Source organism: Zonotrichia albicollis, chromosome 2 (assembly GCF_047830755.1).
Source record: "Zonotrichia albicollis isolate bZonAlb1 chromosome 2, bZonAlb1.hap1, whole genome shotgun sequence".
Taxonomy (NCBI): Eukaryota; Metazoa; Chordata; class Aves; order Passeriformes; family Passerellidae; genus Zonotrichia; species Zonotrichia albicollis.
In genome coordinates this window covers 295,473-317,999 of record NC_133820.1, presented here as the reverse complement: position 1 = coordinate 317,999, position 22,527 = coordinate 295,473, and the positions used below count along the sequence as shown (strand labels likewise).

The following is a 22,527-nucleotide window of genomic DNA, read 5'->3' as shown; positions in this document are numbered from 1 at the left end:
ACTCTGTTAGAGCTCACTTCTTTGTCTTTCTTTTTAGGAAGTGAATCTGGATATTTGCAGTGAAGGTGAGCAGTGCAGAGGAGTGGTTGTTATTGCTCAGCTCTCAAGGAGAAGAATTTTTTCAGCAGCTTGATCATGTCACAAGAGGGATCTGCCCACTGTCAGGGATGGTGTTTGAGATTGAGGCTTCAGGTGAGTTGAGGATTGTGAGTGGGAGAGGGAGGGTGAGCAGGTATCCAGTTAGGAGTTCTTGGGAGGGGGTTTGCAGGCAGCAGGGTGAGAAAGGGTGTTTATTTGTTTATTTGAGGGCCCCCCCCACAAGGCTTCTAGCAGAGGCATTCCCATGTCTTAGAGCACACAGAGTCATCCACTGCACTCACAGGAATGCCATTTAACTTTGCCTTTCTCTAAGCCAGGTGCCAGCCCTAATAAAGGCCACAGCCTTGGAATCAGGATGAAGCTGGAGCCTGAGGGAGCCAGGCACACTCAGGAGAGGGCAAGTAGGAATGCTGTGCCCCAAGCAGGGGTGCTTTGGTTTCTGCTGAGCAGGGCTTGCCCTATTCAAGGACTTTGCAGTGTCCCTTGGTACACCAGTGCAATGGTTTCTGCTGGGAAGGAAAGGATGAGCGTTGTAGACAGAGGCAACTAATGCACCTTAAACACCTTTGCTGTGTCTCTGTCTTTGTTTGAGAGGTGACCATCCACACCCTGGAAGGGGACGAGATTATTTCAATTTTATTTCTACTACAGGTATTTTTGATCCATTAATGTATTTAAAACCACTTTTTTATCGTGCCCTGCCGTACTGTCTGTTGCTGTCTCAACAATGGATGTATCTGTGAGAGGACATCACTCTCCTGGGCAGTGAGTGCTAGAGGACAAAGCCCTTAGCTTAGCATTGTTGGGACCAAACAAGGCAAGGAGTCATGGGTTTTCTTATTTTACTTCTTCCCCCATTTGTCATCCAGACTTCAAAATGAAGACCTGTAAATGCCTAGCTCCGTCTTGTGTTTAATGTGTTTTTATTTGTATTTATGTAACCGCAAAAAGCAGTGAAAGAAGAAATGTGACTGGATCTCACTATTACTGTGTGAGGGCTTATTTTAAAGGCTGGTGTATTTATGTTCTCTTTTTCCACTCCAAGCTTGACTTTTCCCCTCATTTTTCCAGGTCTGCTGCATTGGGTGTCCCAAGGAGGGCTGGGTTCCTCAGCAGGGGTCTTAGGAGTTGGTGCTGATTCTACTTTTTCTGAGGGTGTATCAAAGTGTGCTAGCAGAATGATAGCTTTCTGCACTGGAAAGCTTTCCCTCAATGCCATCAGTGCACGGACGTGTTTGAATTGTGGAACCAGACGGACTAAGGAAAGCCAAGGCCCGTAGCGGATTTCTGTTTGCTCTGTCTGTGAGAAGCGGGCTGTGTGCTGCACAGGGAGAGGCGCTGTTGGAGTGGCATCGGCGCCAGGTGTGAGTGTGAGGATGATGAGGGGCTCGGAGCAGCCCAGGTGTGAGTGTGAGGATGATGAGGGGCTCGGAGCAGCCCAGGTGTGAGTGTGAGGATGATGAGGGGCTCGGAGCAGCCCAGGTGTGAGTGTGAGGATGATGAGGGGCTCGGAGCAGCCCAGGTGTGAGTGTGAGGATGATGAGGGGCTCGGAGCAGCCCAGGTGTGAGTGTGAGGATGATGAGGGGCTCGGAGCAGCCCAGGTGTGAGCTGTGAGGATGATGAGGGCTCGGAGCAGCCCAGGTGTGAGTGTGAGGATGATGAGGGGGTGGCTCTTGCCAGGGCTGTTTTAACGGGGGGAGAGTTTGCCTCTGTACATTTTTGCACGGAGCTGCTGAGTGGAGGGCTTTATGGGGCGCTCCCGGCGCTGTCTCATGGAAGGACTGCGAGAGCTTCTCCCAGGGTCGGGGGGGACACCCGGATTCGCGCTTGGGTACGTCCAAGCATCGCTTAAAGGAGGTGCCGAGGGACGAATCTTTGTGCCGGGGAGCAGCAGCCGAGCAGGTGAGCCCGTGTGCGTTGGGAGCGGGGAATTTTGTCCTTCCCCTTTGCAATTTCATCTTGCCAGTCCCTCCCTGGTTCCTCAGGAACAAAAATGGAGCTTATGAGGACAAAAGGAATTCAATTTGAGGGAAACAAGTTCTCTTCCATTACTGGCTGTGTTTGAACTGGTAGGGGAGTCACCCTTTACCGGTGGTTTTAAGGGTATTGCTTGAAGGAAAACCAGAGTTTTCCAGGCTGTTAGGGGAATCCTGTGATCTATTTTAAGGGGAAAAGTATTGTTGTGGTGTTATGGAATTGATTTGAGAGTAGCCCCCCAATTTTTCATCACCCTAGGGTTGAAATGGAGGGGGCAGCCGTGGTGTCCCTCCTTTTCAAGGCTTTGAATGGAGGTGGAAATGGCCCTTTGCCATCAGTCGAAGGCTTTCATTTGAGGAGCGCCCCTTCTTTTGTGCTCTCGTAGGGGACGAACGTGAAGGGGAGAGGACACTTCTTTGCCCTTGTTGAAGGGAGGCGAGCCCCGCCTGCGGCGTCAGTTTCGGGCTTCGGTTGCGGGAAGCTGCAGCTGTGGCAGCGTTTGCAGGGCTGCAAGGGGGCCGTGCCGCTGCATGGGAGGGCGCTTGTGGTGCCCGCGGCCCGGGCCGGAACGTTGCCGCTCGGGAGCGGCGCTGGCACGGCCCGGGCAGCTGCCGGGGCGCACGGGGGATTTGGCGCGGCCGGGCCGGCCAAGGGCGGCGGTGGCGGAGCCGCGCCGGTGCGAGCCGAGGGAGCCGCGCCGGGCCGGCCAAGGGCGGCAGAGGCGGCGCGGGCGCTGCTGCGGCGGCCCGGGCGGTGCCGGCCGCTCCGGCCGCTCCGGGCGCGGGGCTCGGGCGCCGCCGCCACCCCCGGGCCCGGTGCCGGCCCCGCCGGGCAGGGGCAGCGGGCGCGGCTCTCCGGGCCGGCGCCGGCCCCGCGTGCCGGAGGAGCCGCCGGAGGAGCCGGTCTCCTGGCGGGAGCCGCGCTCCGTCCGGGGCCGGCAGCGAGCGCGGGCTTCGGCTGCTCGCAGTGCTGGGGCGGGGCCGCGGTTCGGAGGCGCTTTTTCGGCATTGATTGCATCGCTGTGTTCGGTTTGCAGCGGGGGTACGCTAAGGGCTACGGTGTTCGTCCTGAGTGCTGCGGTTCTCGGTGCCGGTGGGGATGATAAAGGTTCGTTTCGGATTGGGTTTCGGAGTCGGATATGGTTTTTTTGCCGGGGTATTATGTTTAGAAAGGCGCGCAATGGTTTTTACGGGTCGTAGCGCGAAGCAGCGGTTCGGATTTTAATTCTGTTGAGGTGGCTTTTATTGGCGTGAGCGGGTAGTGTTTGTTTCGGTGGGCTTTTGAGGTAGCGTCGTGTCGTTCATAGCAGCGGGTTTTTAATCTCGAGAATTGCATGTGTGTTTATCGTCTTCCAGGGCTTTTATTTATTTGGTTGGTTTGATTGTAGTGTATGTTTTATGGTTGCGGGTAATTTGGGAGACATTGTTTATGGTTACGTTTGTCTTTAGGCTTTGTGTTTGTTTCTAGGTGTTATTTTTATTTTGAGAGCTTGAGACACTATGGGTTTATTCAGTTGGGAATAATAGTTTTGTTGAAAATGAAAGTTTATTCGGTTTTGGGGCTTTTTTTGTTGTTGGTTTTTTTTTTTGATTGTTTTTTTGTTGTTGTTCTTTCATGTATTTGATTGTTGTTCATCGGTTTTTTTTGGTAATATGGGTATTTATATGGTGGATCTTTTCAAGTAGTATTGAGTAGTTGTTTTCTTAGTTTTTAGTCCTTGAGATTTTTTCTATTTCGTTAACTAGTTCGGCTGTTATATTTACAGAGGATTGGTTATTCTTTGAGTTAGTGTAGAGGTAGAATTTTGTTTATTTTTTTTTAGTAACCTTCAGGGTCAGTGGCACTGTTTGGAGTTTAGTAGGTTGGTTTGATTTCTTTTTTTAGTAGTTGTTGTAATTTGCTGTGCGTGTTTCTACAGGGTTTTCTTTTATCTTGGTTCCATTTTTCTGATGTGATGAGAATTTGTTATTGAAAAGAGTGTTTTGTGGTTTTTTGGCTGGCAGATTTTTGGCTGTTGGAGGTATCTTGATGTTTTTCGAAGATATTGCTGGCAATTCAATGCTCTTTGTATTGCAATTTTATTTAGGAATTGGATTGCTAATGTACAATTATAACTATAACTATATTTAAACAAAACAGATGTGTGGAAATGGGAATAAACCACTCTTGTTTTTATATATTTGATCTTTTTTTAAAATTTTACTTGTAACATAAGTAATTATATATTACAATAAGATATTATCTTTTTAAATTAGAGTATTGTGTATATTTATAGATATGTAAGTAGAGAATATAAATATAGACACAACCCAACTCAAATATAAATATAGAAATGTGTTGCAAATATATGCAGGTATATATAAAATTTTTAAATAACTGTAAATATAAAATAACATCAATTGATACTATGCATAATACAAGTAATACTGTATATATCTTATTTAGTATATTATAGGAAATAGATATAAAATAGATATATCAATTGATGTACTATACTTATAAAACAAATTATATATAGGATAATTATAAATATAGAAGTATTTATCAAGTAGTTGAAAGTAAAGGATGGGTTTGTTTTTCATTTGGCAAAAGCAGGGGTTTTAGTATAAAAATTATTAATACAAATAATATAAAGGTAGAAGTCTAAGTATATAAAGATATCATAAATAGCTAAAGATTAATATAAAAATTAAAAATAAAGGAAAAAACAAGGTTTAGCAGTAGATATGATACATAATTTAAAAAATAATTTCTCTATTATTGGAACAGGATACAGATTATATGTATTTTGAATAGAATGCATCAATATAAACTAGAAATTAAAATGTGTATATAGTCATGCAAACTGTAAATATAAAAATATTTCAGTATAGTTTAAAAGAAGGGTTTTCTGGTACTTATTTAGTTAGAATTGGATTTTTTTTAAACAAAAGTGTTTTAGAAATGTAGTTTTAAACTATAGAAGAACTATATAAGAACTATACAATTAATGAGAGATATTTATAAAAACACAGAGAAATACATATAAACAATAGGAATAGACAGAATATATTGTATAAATTACATGCTACATCAATGTTCACTATAAATATGCGTGTGACTATAAATATGAAAAATAGAAATAAAACTTTTATTTAAACATGGCTTTAAATCAAGGGGGCTTGTTTGGCTCTTGCTCGATAGGAGGCAGGTTTTTGGCATTTATTTCAGAGCAGTTTTTGTCTGGGGTCGCCCCTGTTCTTTTTTGCCGCCGTCGCTGCCCGCAGCCCCGAGGCGCGCTGCGCCCCCGTCTGGGGCGGGCGGCAGTGCTGCCTCCTTGTGGGCAGAGCGCGGTACTGCAGCTGTGAGCCGACAGGCAGCCGAGAGGCCGCCATGTTGGGAGCGGCGTGTCGCGGGTGTCTCGGACTTTTCGTTGACCTTCTCAAAATGGCGGCCAAAAAGGCGGAGAAAATAGCACACCCCGGTGAGTCTGCCCCCCTGTGTCCAAAGGGCGGTACTGCACCCCCCGAGCCAGCGCCTTGCCTCTCGCCGCTGGGTGCCGGGGGCGGCGGAAGGACGCGGCTGCCGAGCGACGGAAGGGCGAGGGGCGTGCGCGTGGCGTCGAACAAGGCTGCAGCCCCCGGGCCCGCGCCCGCCACGCTACAGGCGCTGGGAGCGACCGCGGGCCGGACAATCCCGGCGGGGCGGCCCCGGGCAGGCGGCGCAGGAGGCGGAGCGGGGCCGTGGCTCTCGCCGCCGTCGCTGCCGCCAGCTTTGGAAGGTCGGGCCGGGCGCCCGTCCCGTCCCGCCGGCTCCCGGTCTCTGTAAACTCCTCTGTGGCTTCGCAGGTCCGTGCTGGAGAGTGGGAGAAAGGGCCCTGCTGGTTGCCGTGTCCTCGGTGGGCAGCGAGCTCTGACCTTGGCCGGATGGGCTGCTGAGTAATGGAACAATGGGGATGCGCTTTTATGTATTTAGTGACCTTTACAGATTTCTCCCCCTGCTTCAGGTGAGCGTGCATCATTGCAGGCTTGGGATTGGGTGAAATGCGCTGAGGAAACCGGCTCTGGGGAGGGAAATGCTCTGTTAACATGTGCCTGTTCTTCTGTCAGACTCATCACAGCAGGACAGCGTGAAGACTGAAAGTGTAAGAAGATGTGGAGGGAAAGAGAGAATCTGACAGGAGCATTGAACGCACGAGTGCACGAATTTTGCTTTCGGCTTGGATTTAAACTCAGAAGTTGTAAGGAATTTGGGAAGGAGAAGGGACATTTCAGAAGGAGAAGGAGTTGTTGTTACAGTCCTGGCAAAATCTTTTGTTCTAGCTGATAAAAGAAGTTAGTTTAAATTAAAAAAAATTTAAAATGTGGGGTTTTTTTCCTTCACTATTATATTCATTGGTGGTATATGGTGTGTTATTTCTTGGTATTATTAACTCTGTGTAAAATGTTTTTTGAGTGAAGCTAACTTTCTGGATGGGTTTTCAGGTAGGAATGGATGGTATTTCAGGTAGGATTAATTTCAATAGGTTTCTTTCATAGACTTCTCATAGGTATTACTGGAATTTTGGTATTGTTTACTGTATGTATAAACATACAGATTTGGTAGGGCCAGCTGGGCTGCTGGAGTTTTGGGTGTGAATTTATTAGATGGCTTTGGTTAAATACAGAATAATTATGTAAGTTAACAGCAAATGACCCAATTTATCCAGCTATGCTACCTAACCACAAAGTTTTATGTCTTACCAGTTTTCTGTTCTTCTGCTCCAAGTAGCTGTTGCAAAAAAGAAAGCACTGTTATTTTTGTGAAGAGTTTTCTTCTATAACAAGCCCTTTACTCCCCTTGAATCTGAGTCAGAGAGGCCAAACAGCTGCAGCTGTTCTGAGGGCTTTTACACCTGGGAGGATTTGCCCCCTCCCTTTTCCTGGGTGCCATGGGAACGAGAGGCGGGCACCATCGGGGGTATATTAACCCCAGCCTTGGCTGAGGGGCTTCATTCCCTCTCTGGGATGTGCTGGGGTAGGAGTTCTCCTCTCATTTCAGTGAAAAGGCTCTTTCAGCTCATCTCAGCTTGTTTCCAGCAGGTGTTTCTGGGCATCTAAAGCAGCAGAGGCTTGGAAGAGACTGTGAAGAAAACAGCATGGAATACAGGGAGTATTTAGGTTCACAATTTTGGGTTTTGTGTTTAGGGGTGTTAAAGCACCTTTGTAATTTCTGGTTTTGTTCTTGGTTTGTTTTTTATGGTTTTTAGGAGGAGCACGCCTTTCAGAGATTCCAGGTTGTGTCAAGCACAACTCTTTTTGCAGCAGATTCATCGTGTCTCAGGAGGGATCTGTGTCAAGGATGATGTTTGAGATTGAGGCTTCAGGTGAGTTGAGGATTGTGAGTGGGAGAGGGAGGGTGAGCAGGTATCCAGTTAGGAGTTCTTGGGAGGGGGTTTGCAGGCAGCAGGGTGAGAAAGGGTGTTTATTTGTTTATTTGAGGGCCCCCCGCACAAGGCTTCTAGCAGAGGCATTCCCATGTCTTAGAGCACACAGAGTCATCCACTGCACTCACAGGAATGCCATTTAACTTTGCCTTTCTCTAAGCCAGGTGCCAGCCCTAATAAAGGCCACAGCCTTGGAATCAGGATGAAGCTGGAGCCTGAGGGAGCCAGGCACACTCAGGAGAGGGCAAGTAGCTGACTGGCTGGGATTTGGCCCGCATAACTCTGGACTCATTCTTTGGTTTTGGTTTTCTTTATTGTAGCTGACCGAGAGGCTCACAGGCGATCACGAGGCTCTCTGAAGCAGACTCATTTCAGGTGCAACGTGGATTCCCGTCGCCGATCATCCAAAAGATAAGTTGGGAGCCATGGCCTGGAGATGGGGGCGTAGCAGGTTGGGAGTTCTTGGGACAGATTTAAAAATTAGCGGAGGGAAAAGCAAACTTGTCCAAGGGCCTCTTAGGACAGCTAAAGGGAGAGGCTCTACTTTTGATGGCAGCTTTCAGGCGGGCAGTGCAGAACAGCTCTGGTTTGTGTCGTGGTTTCCGGTGTGCCGTGTTCCCTAGTGTGTCTTTGGGGTCCCTTTTGCCTTCTTCCCTCGAGGCCCTCACCACAAGCATGATGTGTGGTGTTTGATGTCCCCCTGTTTGTCACGTTCTGTCTCACGGGTGTCTGCACACATATGGGTGCCGGAGCTGTCCTGCCCTGCCGCATGGCCAGCTGCAATGGGACAAGTCCTGGGGCCTTGCAGTTTGTGGGGTGTCACTGGACTCTAGATGATATTTCTAGATAGACACAAGATGTTTGGAGCTGTGAAGTCATCCTGCAGCCCTTTTACTTTTGTCGTAACTTTCAGATGAAGAGGACAAAATCCATGGCAAAATCCATCCATCCACCCATGCCGGGTGAGGAGGTTCCCCAGAGCAGGTCAGTCACTGTTTGTCTCTGCAGGGGGAGTTTAAAGTGAGACTGTTACAGCGCTGTTCTTCTTTTTAGGAAGTAAAGCTGGATATCAGCAGGCAAGGTGAGCAGTGAGTAGCTTACAGAGGCAGTTGTTATTGCTCAAGTCTCTCTGCTGCAACTCTGAGCATCTGTTCCTATTTCTGCACCAGGCGTTCTTAGGACAATGGTGAGCAGCAGAATGGTTGGGTTTTGGCCAGCGTGCTGCTGAGGTCATGCATTGATATTTGGTTTTCTTTAATATAGCTGGCTAAGAAACACCAGGAGATTGTTGAACAGCAGTGCCAGCAGGACCTTCCCAGATGTAGAGGCCACCATCTTTTGTACATGACATGGGCCTGCATCCTGAGATGTCTGAGAGATAAGTAGAGGGCTATGACCCACAGAGGGGATGAAGGCAGGGTGCTGGTTTGGGAATTACTGGGAGGGGTTTTTGAGTCCAGTTTGGCGGTGGGGGGGTGTCCATGAAGTGGCCCCTTAGGCCCCATAAAAGCCAACTCTCACCTTTGATCACAGTGCTGAGGTGTTCAGGGCAGAGCAGTCCCGGTGTGTCTGGTGTCACTTGTCTGCTGTGCATTATGTGTTGTTTGTGTATCTCCTGTCTTTTACCTTAGCACATTGAGGGGCCTGTCAGAAACCTTGGCATCATTGTTAGCATCTGTGATCTGTGCATTCCTTGGCCTGGCACCCAGGCCAGAGATGCGATTCTGATACCTGTCTGAGCTCCCCAGTCAAAAGTTCTCTCTTTGGAAGCATCCAGTCAGATGTCTTGTCAGGTCTTGTTCTGAGCTGTACGGACAGCTATGCCTCACCTGGATCCATTATGGTGGATTAGGAGCTCTACTAGTATGAGGTTAGCTAGAGGATTCTGACTGTAGGATTCCTGGGCATTCATCTTTGCTGTTCTTGGAATGAATCATCCAGTTTAGCATCTTCTTCCTCCAGGTTCTCTGAGCCTCATTAGCTCACCATCAGTCTCACCTTGGTCATCACCTTTTGACTTCTCTCTGTCGTTGTAGCCATTTTCCTTGCCTAGAGGTTTCAGTCTGTGTTGTGTCCCCATTGTCCGTCCTGTCCTGTGTCACGGGTGTCAGCACACATTTGTGCCGGGGCTGCTCTGCCCTGCCGCATAGCCTGGTGCGACAGGAGAGGGCCCGGGGACTTGGAATGTGTAATGTGGGGTGTAGTTGGACTCTAGATGGGATCTGTAGATGGACACAGGATATCTGGAGCTCTTCAGTTATCGTGCAACAGTGTGACTCTTGTCCTAACGTTTTTTTCAGATTCAGATGAATTAAATCTGGGCCAGAGGGCCCCATCCCGTGTGAGGGGATTCCCCCGAGCAGGTGAGGCCCCATTTGTCTGTGGAGCAGAAGTGTACATGGTGACTCTGTTAGAGCTCACTTCTTTGTCTTTCTTTTTAGGAAGTGAATCTGGATAGCAGCAGTCAAGGTGAGCCGTGGAGAGAAGTGGTTGTTATTGCTCAGCTCTCAAGGAGAAGAATTTTTTCAGCAGCTTGATCATGTCACAAGAGGGATCTGCCCAGTGTCAAGGATGATGTTTGAGATTGAGGCTTCAGGTGAGTTGAGGATTGTGAGTGGGAGAGGGAGGGTGAGCAGGTATCCAGTTAGGAGTTCTTGGGAGGGGGTTTGCAGGCAGCAGGGTGAGAAAGGGTGTTTATTTGTTTATTTGAGGGCCCCCCGCACAAGGCTTCTAGCAGAGGCATTCCCATGTCTTAGAGCACACAGAGTCATCCACTGCACTCACAGGAATGCCATTTAACTTTGCCTTTCTCGAAGCCAGGTGCCAGCCCTAATAAAGGCCACAGCCTTGGAATCAGGATGAAGCTGGAGCCTGAGGGAGCCAGGCACACTCAGGAGAGGGCAAGTAGGAATGCTGTGCCCCAAGCAGGGGTGCTTTGGTTTCTGCTGAGCAGGGCTTGCCCTACTCAAGGACTTTGCAGTGTCCCTTGGTACACCAGTGCAATGGTTTCTGCTGGGAAGGAAAGGATGAGCGTTGTAGACAGAGGCAACTAATGCACCTTAAACACCTTTGCTGTGTCTCTGTCTTTGTTTGAGAGGTGACCATCCACACCCTGGAAGGGGACGAGATTATTTCAATTTTATTTCTACTACAGGTTTTTTTGTTCCATTAATGTATTTCAAACCACTTTTTTTATCGTGCCCTGCCGTACTGTCTGTTGCTGTCTCAACAATGGATGTATCTGTGAGAGGACATCACTCTCCTGGGCAGTGAGTGCTAGAGGACAAAGCCCTTAGCTTAGCATTGTTGGGACCAAACAAGGGAAGGAGTCATGGGTTTTCTTATTTTACTTCTTCCCCCATTTGTCATCCAGACTTCAAAATGAAGACCTGTAAATGCCTAGCTCCGTCTTGTGTTTAATGTGTTTTTATTTGTATTTATGTAACCGCAAAAAGCAGTGAAAGAAGAAATGTGACTGGATCTCACTATTACTGTGTGAGGGCTTATTTTAAAGGCTGGTGTATTTATGTTCTCTTTTTCCACTCCAAGCTTGACTTTTCCCCTCATTTTTCCAGGTCTGCTGCATTGGGTGTCCCAAGGAGGGCTGGGTTCCTCAGCAGGGGTCTTAGGAGTTGGTGCTGATTCTACTTTTTCTGAGGGTGTATCAAAGTGTGCTAGCAGAATGATAGCTTTCTGCACTGGAAAGCTTTCCCTCAATGCCATCAGTGCACGGACGTGTTTGAATTGTGGAACCAGACGGACTAAGGAAAGCCAAGGCCCGTAGCGGATTTCTGTTTGCTCTGTCTGTGAGAAGCGGGCTGTGTGCTGCACAGGGAGAGGCGCTGTTGGAGTGGCATCGGCGCCAGGTGTGAGTGTGAGGATGATGAGGGGCTCGGAGCAGCCCAGGTGTGAGTGTGAGGATGATGAGGGGCTCGGAGCAGCCCAGGTGTGAGTGTGAGGATGATGAGGGGCTCGGAGCAGCCCAGGTGTGAGTGTGAGGATGATGAGGGGCTCGGAGCAGCCCAGGTGTGAGTGTGAGGATGATGAGGGGCTCGGAGCAGCCCAGGTGTGAGTGTGAGGATGATGAGGGGCTCGGAGCAGCCCAGGTGTGAGTGTGAGGATGATGAGGGGCTCGGAGCAGCCCAGGTGTGAGTGTGAGGATGATGAGGGGCTCGGAGCAGCCCAGGTGTGAGTGTGAGGATGATGAGGGGCTCGGAGCAGCCCAGGTGTGAGCTGTGAGGATGATGAGGGCTCGGAGCAGCCCAGGTGTGAGTGTGAGGATGATGAGGGGGTGGCTCTTGCCAGGGCTGTTTTAACGGGGGGAGAGTTTGCCTCTGTACATTTTTGCATGGAGCTGCTGAGTGGAGGGGTTTGTGCCGAGGGACGAATCTTTGTGCCGGGGAGCAGCAGCCGAACAGGTGAGCCCGTGTGCGTTTGGAGCGGGGAATTTTGTCCTTCCCCTTTGCAATTTCATCTTGCCAGTCCCTCCCTGGTTCCTCAGGAGCAGAAATGGAAATTATGAGGACGAAAGGAATTCAATTTGAGGGAAACAAGTTCTCTTCCATTACTGGCTGTGTTTGAACTGGTAGGGGAGTCACCCTTTACCGGTGGTTTTAAGGGTATTGCTTGAAGGAAAACCAGAGTTTTCCAGGCTGTTAGGGGAATCCTGTGATCTATTTTAAGGGGAAAAGTATTGTTGTGGTGTTATGGAATTGATTTGAGAGTAGCCCCCCAATTTTTCATCACCCTAGGGTTGAAATGGAGGGGGCAGCCGCGGTGTCCCTCCTTTTCAAGGCTTTGAATGGAGGTGGAAATGGCCCTTTGCCATCAGTCGAAGGCTTTCATTTGAGGAGCGCCCCTTCTTTTGTGCTCTCGTAGGGGATGAACGTGAAGGGGAGAGGACACTTCTTTGCCCTTGTTGAAGGGAGGCGAGCCCCGCCTGCGGCGTCAGTTTCGGGCTTCGGTTGCGGGAAGCTGCAGCTGTGGCAGCGTTTGCAGGGCTGCAAGGGGGCCGTGCCGCTGCATGGGAGGGCGCTTGTGGTGGCCGCGGCCCGGGCCGGAACGTTGCCGCTCGGGAGCGGCGCTGGCACGGCCCGGGCAGCTGCCGGGGCGCACGGGGGATTTGGCGCGGCCGGGCCGGCCAAGGGCGGCGGTGGCGGAGCCGCGCCGGTGCGAGCCGAGGGAGCCGGGCCGGCCAAGGGCGGCAGAGGCGGCGCGGGCGCTGCTGCGGCGGCCCGGGCGGTGCCGGCCGCTCCGGCCGCTCCGGGCGCGGGGCTCGGGCGCCGCCGCCACCCCCGGGCCCGGTGCCGGCCCCGCCGGGCAGGGGCAGCGGGCGCGGCTCTCCGGGCCGGCGCCGGCCCCGCGTGCCGGAGGAGCCGCCGGAGGAGCCGGTCTCCTGGCGGGAGCCGCGCTCCGTCCGGGGCCGGCAGCGAGCGCGGGCTTCGGCTGCTCGCAGTGCTGGGGCGGTGCCGCGGTTCGGAGGCGCTTTTTCGGCATTGATTGCATCGCTGTGTTCGGTTTGCAGCGGGGGTACGCTAAGGGCTACGGTTCTTCCTGAGTGCTGCGGTTCTCGGTGCCGGTGGGGATGATAAAGGTTCGTTTCGGATTGGGTTTCGGAGTCGGATATGGTTTTTTTGCCGGGGTATTATGTTTAGAAAGGCGCGCAATGGTTTTTACGGGTCGTAGCGCGAAGCAGCGGTTCGGATTTTAATTCTGTTGAGGTGGCTTTTATTGGCGTGAGCGGGTAGTGTTTGTTTCGGTGGGCTTTTGAGGTAGCGTCGTGTCGTTCATAGCAGCGGGTTTTTAATCTCGAGAATTGCATGTGTGTTTATCGTCTTCCAGGGCTTTTATTTATTTGGTTGGTTTGATTGTAGTGTATGTTTTATGGTTGCGGGTAATTTGGGAGACATTGTTTATGGTTACGTGTGTCTTTAGTCTTTGTGTTTGTTTCTAGGTGTTATTTTTATTTTGAGAGCTTGAGGCACTATGGGTTTATTCAGTTGGGAATAATAGTTTTGTTGAAAATGAAAGTTTATTCGGTTTTGGGGCTTTTTTTGTTGTTGGTTTTTTTTTTTGATTGTTTTTTTGTTGTTGTTCTTTCATGTATTTGATTGTTGTTCATCGGTTTTTTTTTGGGAATATGGGTATTTATATGGTGGATCTTTTCAAGTAGTATTGAGTAGTTGTTTTCTTAGTTTTTAGTCCTTGAGATTTTTTCTATTTCGTTAAGTAGTTCGTCTGTTATATTTACAGAGGATTGGTTATTCTTTGAGTTAGTGTAGAGGTAGAATTTTGTTTATTTTTTTTTTAGTAACCTTCAGGGTCAGTGGCACTGTTTGGAGTTTAGTAGGTTGGTTTGATTTCTTTTTTTAGTAGTTGTTGTAATTTGCTGTGCGCGTTTCTATAGGGTTTTCTTTTATCTTGGTTCCATTTTTCTGATGTGATGAGAATTTGTTATTGAAAAGAGTGTTTTGTGGTTTTTTGACTGGCAGATTTTTGGCTGTTGGAGGTATCTTGATGTTTTTCGAAGATATTGGTGGGAATTCAATGTTCTTTGTATTGTAATTTTATTTAGGAATTGGATTGCTAATGTACAATTATAACTATAACTATATTTAAACAAAACAGATGTGTGGAAATGGGAATAAACCACTCTTGTTTTTACATATTTGGTCTTTTTTTAAAATTTTACTTGTAACATAAGTTATTATATATTACAATAAGATATTATCTTTTTTAATTAGAGTATTGTGTATATTTATAGATATGTAAGTAGAGAATATAAATATAGACACAACCCAACTCAAATATAAATATAGAAGTGTGTTGCAAATATATGCAGGTATATATAAAATTTTTAAATAACTGTAAATATAAAATAACATCAATTGATACTATGCATAATACAAGTAATACTGTATATATCTTATTTAGTATATTATAGGAAATAGATATAAAATAGATATATCAATTGATGTACTATACTTATAAAACAAATTATATATAGGATAATTATAAATATAGAAGTATTTATCAAGTAGTTGAAAATAAAGGATGGGTTTGTTTTTCATTTGGCAAAAGCAGGGGTTTTAGTATAAAAATTATTAATACAAATAATATAAAGGTAGAAGTCTAAGTATATAAATATATCATAAATAGCTAAAGATTAATATAAAAATTAAAAATAAAGGAAAAAACAAGGTTTAGCAGTAGATATGATACATAATTTAAAAAATAATTTATCTCTATTATTGGAACAGGATACAGATTATATGTATTTTGAATAGAATGCATCAATATAAACTAGAAATTAAAATGTGTATATAGTCATGCAAACTGTAAATATAAAAATATTTCAGTATAGTTTAAAAGAAGGGTTTTCTGGTATTTATTTAGTTAGAATTGGATTTTTTTTAAACAAAAGTGTTTTAGAAATGTAGTTTTAAACTATAGAAGAACTATATAAGAACTATACAATTAATGAGAGATATTTATAAAAACACAGAGAAATACATATAAACAATAGGAATAGACAGAATATATTATATAAATTACATGCTACATCAATGTTCACTATAAATATGCGTGTGACTATAAATATGAAAAATAGAAATAAAACTTTTATTTAAACATGGCTTTAAATCAAGGGGGCTTGTTTGACTCTTGCTCGATAGGAGGCAGGTTTTTGGCATTTATTTCAGAGCAGTTTTTGTCTGGGGTCGCCCCTGTTCTTTTTTGCCGCCTTCGCTGCCCGCAGCCCCGAGGCGCGCTGCGCCCCCGTCTGGGGCGGGCGGCAGTTCTGCCGCCTTGTGGGCAGAGCGCGGTACTGCAGCCGTGCGCCGGCAGGCAGCCGAGAGGCCGCCATGTTGGGAGCGGCGTGTCGCGGGTGTCCCGGACTGGCTTGACCTTCTCAAAATGGCGGCCAAAAAGGCGGAGAAAATAGCACACCCCGGTGAGTCTGCCCCCCTGTGTCCAAAGGGCGGTACTGCACCCCCCGAGCCAGCGCCTTGCCTCTCGCCGCTGAGTGCCGGGGGCGGCGGAAGGACGCGGCTGCCGAGCGACGGAAGGGCGAGGGGCGTGCGCGTGGCGTCGAACAAGGCTGCAGCCCCCGGGCCCGCGCCCGCCACGCTCCAGGCGCTGGGAGCGACCGCGGGCCGGACAATCCCGGCGGGGCGGCCCCGGGCAGGCGGCGCAGGAGGCGGAGCGGGGCCGTGGCTCTCGCCGCCGTCGCTGCCGCCAGCTTTGGAAGGTCGGGCCGGGCGCCCGTCCCGTCCCGCCGGCTCCCGGTCTCTGTAAACTCCTCTGTGGCTTCGCAGGTCCGTGCTGGAGAGTGGGAGAAAGGGCCCTGCTGGTTGCCGTGTCCTCGGTGGGCAGCGAGCTCTGACCTTGGCCGGATGGGCTGCTGAGTAATGGAACAATGGGGATGCGCTTTTATGTATTTAGTGACCTTTACAGATTTCTCCCCCTGCTTCAGGTGAGCGTGCATCATTGCAGGCTTGGGATTGAGTGAAATGTGGTAAGGAAACCGGCTCTGGGGAGGGAAATGCTCTGTTAACATGTGCCTGTTCTTCTGTCAGACTCATCACAGCAGGACAGCGTGAAGACTGAAAGTGTAAGAAGATGTGGAGGGAAAGAGAGAATCTGACAGGAGCACTGAATGCACGAGTGCACGAATTCTGCTTTTGGCTTGGATTTAAACTCAGAAGTTGTAAGGAATTTGGGAAGGAGAAGGGACATTTCAGAAGGAGAAGGAGGAGTTGTTGTTACAGTCCTGGCAAAATCTTTTGTTCTAGCTGATAAAAGAAGTTAGTTTAAATTAAAAAAATTTTAAAATGTGGGGTTTTTTTCCTTCACTATTATATTAATTGGTGGTATATGGTGTGTTATTTCTTGGTATTATTAGCTCTGTGTAAGTTGTTTTCTGAGTGAAGCTAACTTTCTGGATGGGTTGGTTTGTATTTGAGGTAGGATTAATTTCAATAGGTTTCTTTCATAGACTTCTCATAGGTATTACTGGGATTTTGGTATTGTTTACTGTATGTATAAACATACAGATTTGGTAGGGCCAGTTGGGCTGCTGGAGTTTTGGGTGTGAATTTATTAGATGGCTTTTGTAAAATACAGAATAATTATGTAAGTTAACAGCAAATGACTCAATTTATCCAGCTATGCTACCTAACCACAAAGTTTTATGTCTTACCAGTTTTCTGTTCTTCTGCTCCAAGTAGCTGTTGCAAAAAAGAAAGCACTGTTATTTTTGTGAAGAGTTTTCTTCTATAACAAGCCCTTTACTCCCCTTGAATCTGAGTGGCCAAACAGCTGCAGCTGTTCTGAGGGCTTTTACACCTGGGAGGATTTGCCCCCTCCCTTTTCCTGGGTGCCATGGGAACGAGAGGCGGGCACCATCGGGGGTATATTAACCCCAGCCTTGGCTGAGGGGCGTCATTCCCTCTCTGGGATGTGCTGGGGTAGGAGTTCTCCTCTCATTTCAGTGAAAAGGCTCTTTCAGCTCATCTCAGCTTGTTTCCAGCAGGTGTTTCTGGGCATCTAAAGCAGCAGAGGCTTGGAAGAGACTGTGAAGAAAACAGCATGGAATACAGGGAGTATGTAGGTTCACAATTTTGGGTTTTGTGTTTAGGGGTGTTAAAGCACCTTTGTAATTTCTGGTTTTGTTCTTGTTTTGTTTTTTATGGTTTTTAGGAGGAGCACGCCTTTCAGAGATTCCAGGTTGTGTCAAGCACAACTCTTTTTGCAGCAGATTCATCGTGTCTCAGGAGGGATCTGCCCAGTCTCAAGGATGATGTTTGAGATTGAGGCTTCAGGTGAGTTGAGGATTGTGAGTGGGAGAGGGAGGGTGAGCAGGTATCCAGTTAGTTCTTGGGAGGGGGTTTGCAGGCAGCAGGGTGAGAAAGGGTGTTTATTTGTTTATTTGAGGCTCCCCCCCCCCCCCAAGGCTTCTAGCAGAGGCATTCCCATGTCTTAGAGCACACAGAGTCATCCACTGCACTCACAGGAATGCCATTTAACTTTGCCTTTCTCTAACCCAGGTGCCAGCCCTAATAAAGGCCACAGCCTTGGAATCAGGATGAAGCTGGAGCCTGAGGGAGCCAGGCACAATCAGGAGAGGGCAAGTAGCTGACTGGCTGGGATTTGGCCCATATAACTCTGGACTCATTCTTTGCTTTTGGTTTTCTTTATTGTAGCTGACCGAGAGGCTCACAGGCCATCACAAGACCCTCTGAGGCAGACTCATTTCAGGTGCAACGTGAATGCACATAACCCATCGTACAAAAGATAAGTTGGGAGCCACGGCCTGGAGATGGGGGCGTAGCAGATTGGTAGTTCTTGGGGCATATTTCAAAATTAGCTGAGGGAGAAGCAATCTTCTCTAAGGGCCTCTTAGGACAGCTAAAGGGAGAGGCTCTACTTTTGATGGCAGCTTTCAGGCGGGCAGTGCAGAACAGCTCTGGTTTGTGTCATGCTTTCCGGTGTGCCGTGTTCCCTAGTGTGTCTTTGGGGTCCCTTTTGCCTTCTTCCCTCGAGGCCCTCACCACAAGCATGATGTGTGGTGTTTGATGTCCCCCTGTTTGTCACGTTCTGTCTCACGGGTGTCTGCACACATATGGGTGCCGGAGCTGTCCTGCCCTGCCGCATGGCCAGCTGCAGTGGGACAAGTCCTGGGGCCTTGCAGTTTGTGGGGTGTCACTGGACTCTAGATGATATTTCTAGATAGACACAAGGTGTTTGCAGCTTGTGAGTCATCCTGCAGCCCTTTTACTTTTGTCGTAACTTTCAGATGAAGAGGATAAAATCCATGGCAAAATCCATCCATCCACCCATGCCGGGTGAGGAGGTTCCCCAGAGCAGGTCAGTCACTGTTTGTCTCTGCAGGGGGAGTTTAAAGTGAGACTGTTACAGCGCTGTTCTTCTTTTTAGGAAGTAAAGCTGGATATCAGCAGGCAAGGTGAGCAGTGAGTAGCTTACAGAGGCAGTTGTTATTGCTCAAGTCTCTCTGCTGCAACTCTGAGCATCTGTTCCTATTTCTGCACCAGGCATTCTTAGGACAATGGTGAGTAGCAGAATGGTTGGGTTTTGGCCAGCGTGCTGCTGAGGTCATGCATTGATATTTGGTTTTCTTTAATATAGCTGGCTAAGAAACACCAGGAGATTGTTGAACAGCAGTGCCAGCAGGACCTTCCCAGATGTAGAGGCCACCATCTTTTGTACATGACATGGGCCTGCATCCTGAGATGTCTGAGAGATAAGTAGAGGGCTAAGTCCCACAGAGGGGTGAGAGCGGGGTGCTGGTTTGGGAATTACTGGGAGGGGTTTTTGAGTCCAATTTGGCGGTGGGGGGTGTCCATGAAGTGGCCCCTTAGGCCCCATGAAAGCCAAGTCTCACTTTTGATCACAGTGCTGAGGTGTTCAGGGCAGAGCAGTCCCGGTGTGTCTGGTGTCACTTGTCTGGTGTGCATTATGTGTTGTTTGTGTATCTCCTGTCTTTTACCTTAGCACATTGAGGGGATTGTGAGAAACCTTGGCATCATTGTTAGCATCTGTGATCTCTGCATTCCTTGGCCTGGCACCCAGGCCATAGATGTGATTCTGATACCTGTCTGAGCTCCCCAGTCAAAAGTTCTCTCTTTGGAAGCATCCAGTCAGATGTCTTGTCAGGTCTTGTTCTGAGCTGTATGGACAGCTGTGCCCCACCTGGATCCATTATGGTGGATTAGGACTTGAAAGAATGTGAGGGCAGGCAGAGGATTCTGACCATAGGATTCCTAGGCATCCATCTTTACTGTTCTTGGAATCAATCATTCAGTTAGCATCTTCTTCCAGCAGTGTTCTCTGAGCCTCATCAGCTCACGGTCAGTTTGAACTCAGTCATCTCCTGTTGCGTTCTCTCAGTCCTTGCAGCCGTTTTCCTTGCCAAGAGATTTCTGTTCCTGTTGTGTCCCCGTTGTGTGTCCTGTCCTGTCTGTCCTGTGTCACGGGTGTCAGCACACATTTGTGCCGGGGCTGCTCTGCCCTGCCGCATAGCCTGGTGCGATAGGAGAGGGCCCAGGGACTTGGAATGTGTAATGTGGGGTGTAGTTGGACTCCAGATGGGATTTGTAGATGGACACAGGACATCTGGAGCTCTTCAGTTGTCCTGCAACAGTGTGACTCTTGTCCTAACGTTTTTTTCAGATTCAGATGAATTAAATCTGGGCCAGAGGGCCCCATCCTGTGTGAGGGGATTCCCCCGAGCAGGTGAGGCCCCATTTGTCTGTGGAGCAGAAGTGTACATGGTGACTCTGTTAGAGCTCTGTTCTTTGTCTTTGTTTTTAGGAAGTGAATCTGGATATTAGCAGTCAAGGTGGGCCGTGGAGAGAAGTGGTTGTTATTGCTCAGCTCTCAAGGAGAAGAATTTTTTCAGCAGCTTGATCATGTCACAAGAGGTATCTGCCCACTGTCAGGGATGGTGTTTGAGATTGAGGCTTCAGGTGAGTTGAGGATTGTGAGTGGGAGAGGGAGGGTGAGCAGGTATCCAGTTAGGAGTTCTTGGGAGGGGGTTTGCAGGCAGCAGGGTGAGAAAGGGTCTTTATTTGAGGGCCCCCCCCCCCCCCCAAGGCTTCTAGCAGAGGCATTCCCATGTCTTAGAGCACACAGAGTCATCCACTGCACTCACAGGAATGCCATTTAACTTTGCCTTTCTCGAAGCCAGGTGCCAGCCCTAATAAAGGCCACAGCCTTGGAATCAGGATGAAGCTGGAGCCTGAGGGAGCCAGGCACACTCAGGAGAGGGCAAGTAGCTGACTGGCTGGGATTTGGCCCACATAACTCTGGACTCATTCTTTGCTTTTGGTTTTCTTTATTGTAGCTGACCGAGAGGCTCACAGGCGATCACGAGGCTCTGTGAAGCAGACTCATTTCAGGTGCAACGTGAATGCACATAACCCATCGTACAAAAGATAAGTTGGGAGCCACGGCCTGGAGATGGGGGCGTAGCAGATTGGTAGTTCTTGGGGCATATTTCAAAATTAGCTGAGGGAGAAGCAATCTTCTCTAAGGGCCTCTTAGGACAGCTAAAGGGAGAGGCTCTACTTTTGATGGCAGCTTTCAGGCGGGCAGTGCAGAACAGCTCTGGTTTGTGTCATGCTTTCCGGTGTGCCGTGTTCCCTAGTGTGTCTTTGGGGTCCCTTTTGCCTTCTTCCCTCGAGGCCCTCACCACAAGCATGATGTGTGGTGTTTGATGTCCCCCTGTTTGTCACGTTCTGTCTCACGGGTGTCTGCACACATATGGGTGCCGGAGCTGTCCTGCCCTGCCGCATGGCCAGCTGCAATGGGACAAGTCCTGGGGCCTTGCAGTTTGTGGGGTGTCACTGGACTCTAGATGATATTTCTAGATAGACACAAGATGTTTGGTGCTGTGAAGTCATCCTGCAGCCCTTTTACTTTTGTCGTAACTTTCAGATGAAGAGGACAAAATCCATGGCAAAATCCATCCATCCACCCATGCCGGGTGAGGAGGTTCCCCAGAGCAGGTCAGTCACTGTTTGTCTCTGCAGGGGGAGTTTAAAGTGAGACTGTTACAGCGCTGTTCTTCTTTTTAGGAAGTAAAGCTGGATATCAGCAGGCAAGGTGAGCAGTGAGTAGCTTACAGAGGCAGTTGTTATTGCTCAAGTCTCTCTGCTGCAACTCTGAGCATCTGTTCCTATTTCTGCACCAGGCATTCTTGGGACAATGGTGAGTAGCAGAATGGTTGGGTTTTGGCCAGCGTGCTGCTGAGGTCATGCATTGATATTTGGTTTTCTTTAATATAGCTGGCTAAGAAACACCAGGAGATTGTTGAACAGCAGTGCCAGCAGGACCTTCCCAGATGTAGAGGCCACCATCTTTTGTACATGACATGGGCCTGCATCCTGAGATGTCTGAGAGATAAGTAGAGGGCTATGACCCACAGAGGGGATGAAGGCAGGGTGCTGGTTTGGGAATTACTGGGAGGGGTTTTTGAGTCCAGTTTGGCGGTGGGGGGGTGTCCATGAAGTGGCCCCTTAGGCCCCATGAAAGCCAACTCTCACCTTTGATCACAGTGCTGAGGTGTTCAGGGCAGAGCAGTCCCGGTGTGTCTGGTGTCACTTGTCTGCTGTGCATTATGTGTTGTTTGTGTATCTCCTGTCTTTTACCTTAGCCCTTTGAGAGGCCTGTCAGAAACCTTGGCATCATTGTTAGCATCTGTGATCTCTGCATTCCTTGGCCTGGCACCCAGGCCATAGATGTGATTCTGATACCTGTCTGAGCTCCCCAGTCAAAAGTTCTCTCTTTGGAAGCATCCAGTCAGATGTCTTTTCAGGTCTTGTTCTGAGCTGTACGGACAGCTGTGCCCCACCTGGATCCATTATGGTGGATTAGGGCTTGAAAGAATGTGAGGGCAGGCAGAGGCTTCTGACCATAGGATTCCTAGGCATCCATCTTTACTGTTCTTGGAATCAATCATTCAGTTAGCATCTTCTTCCTGCAGTGTTCTCTGAGCCTCATCAGCTCACCGTCAGTTTGAACTCAGTCATCTCCTTTTGCATGCTCTCAGTCCTTGCAGCCATTTTCCTTGCCAAGAGATTTCTGTTCCTGTTGTGTCCCCGTTGTGTGTCCTGTCCTGTCTGTCCTGTGTCACGGGTGTCAGCACACATTTGTGCCGGGGCTGCTCTGCCCTGCCGCATAGCCTGGTGCGATAGGAGAGGGCCCGGGGACTTGGAATGTGTAATGTGGGGTGTAGTTGGACTCTAGATGGGATTTGTAGATGGACACAGGACATCTGGAGCTCTTCAGTTGTCCTGCAACAGTGTGACTCCTGTCCTAACGTTTTTTTCAGATTCAGATGAATTAAATCTGGGCCAGAGGGCCCCAACCCCTGTGAGGGGATTCTCCCGAGCAGGTCAGTTACTGCTTTCCTCTGTGGAGGGAGTATAATTGATACCTGTTACAGCAGTGTTCTTTGTCTCTCTTTTTAAGCATTCAAGGGTGAGAGCTGCAGTCAAGGCCGAGTGGGCAAGGTGAGCATTGAGTA

General features: G+C 48.5%; 1 protein-coding gene and 2 long non-coding RNA genes across 13 annotated transcripts in view; all 3 read left to right on the top strand.

The window, feature by feature from the left end:
* Positions 1-22,527, top strand: part of LOC141725787 (uncharacterized) — a 60,819-nt gene that overhangs the window by 16,457 nt on the left and 21,835 nt on the right. The window contains exons 10-11 of the long non-coding RNA XR_012577436.1: positions 38-192; positions 413-2,002. This is a non-coding gene — a long non-coding RNA (uncharacterized LOC141725787). The remainder of the gene's footprint in view (positions 1-37; positions 193-412; positions 2,003-22,527) is intronic.
* LOC141725794 (uncharacterized) lies at positions 2,903-7,381 on the top strand. The gene is made up of 3 exons (XR_012577437.1): positions 2,903-6,062; positions 6,166-7,207; positions 7,305-7,381. It is a non-coding gene; the product is annotated as an uncharacterized LOC141725794 (long non-coding RNA).
* LOC141725738 (uncharacterized) overlaps positions 7,409-22,527 on the top strand; it is a 32,452-nt gene continuing 17,333 nt past the window's right edge. The window contains exons 1-5 of one of the 11 annotated variants that reach the window (XR_012577432.1): positions 7,409-8,465; positions 8,535-8,562; positions 8,651-8,667; positions 8,745-9,844; positions 19,812-22,513. Coding sequence is in view for 1 of the 11 variants with exons in the window: in XM_074529786.1 (XP_074385887.1) it covers positions 22,248-22,395; positions 22,473-22,513 (189 nt within the window). In the remaining 10 variants the exon portion in view is untranslated. Of the gene's footprint in view, positions 8,668-8,744; positions 9,845-15,513; positions 17,303-19,406; positions 19,734-19,811; positions 22,514-22,527 lie in introns of those variants that run through there. The other 10 variants (XR_012577434.1, XR_012577427.1, XR_012577430.1 and 7 more) reach the window with 10 other exon arrangements.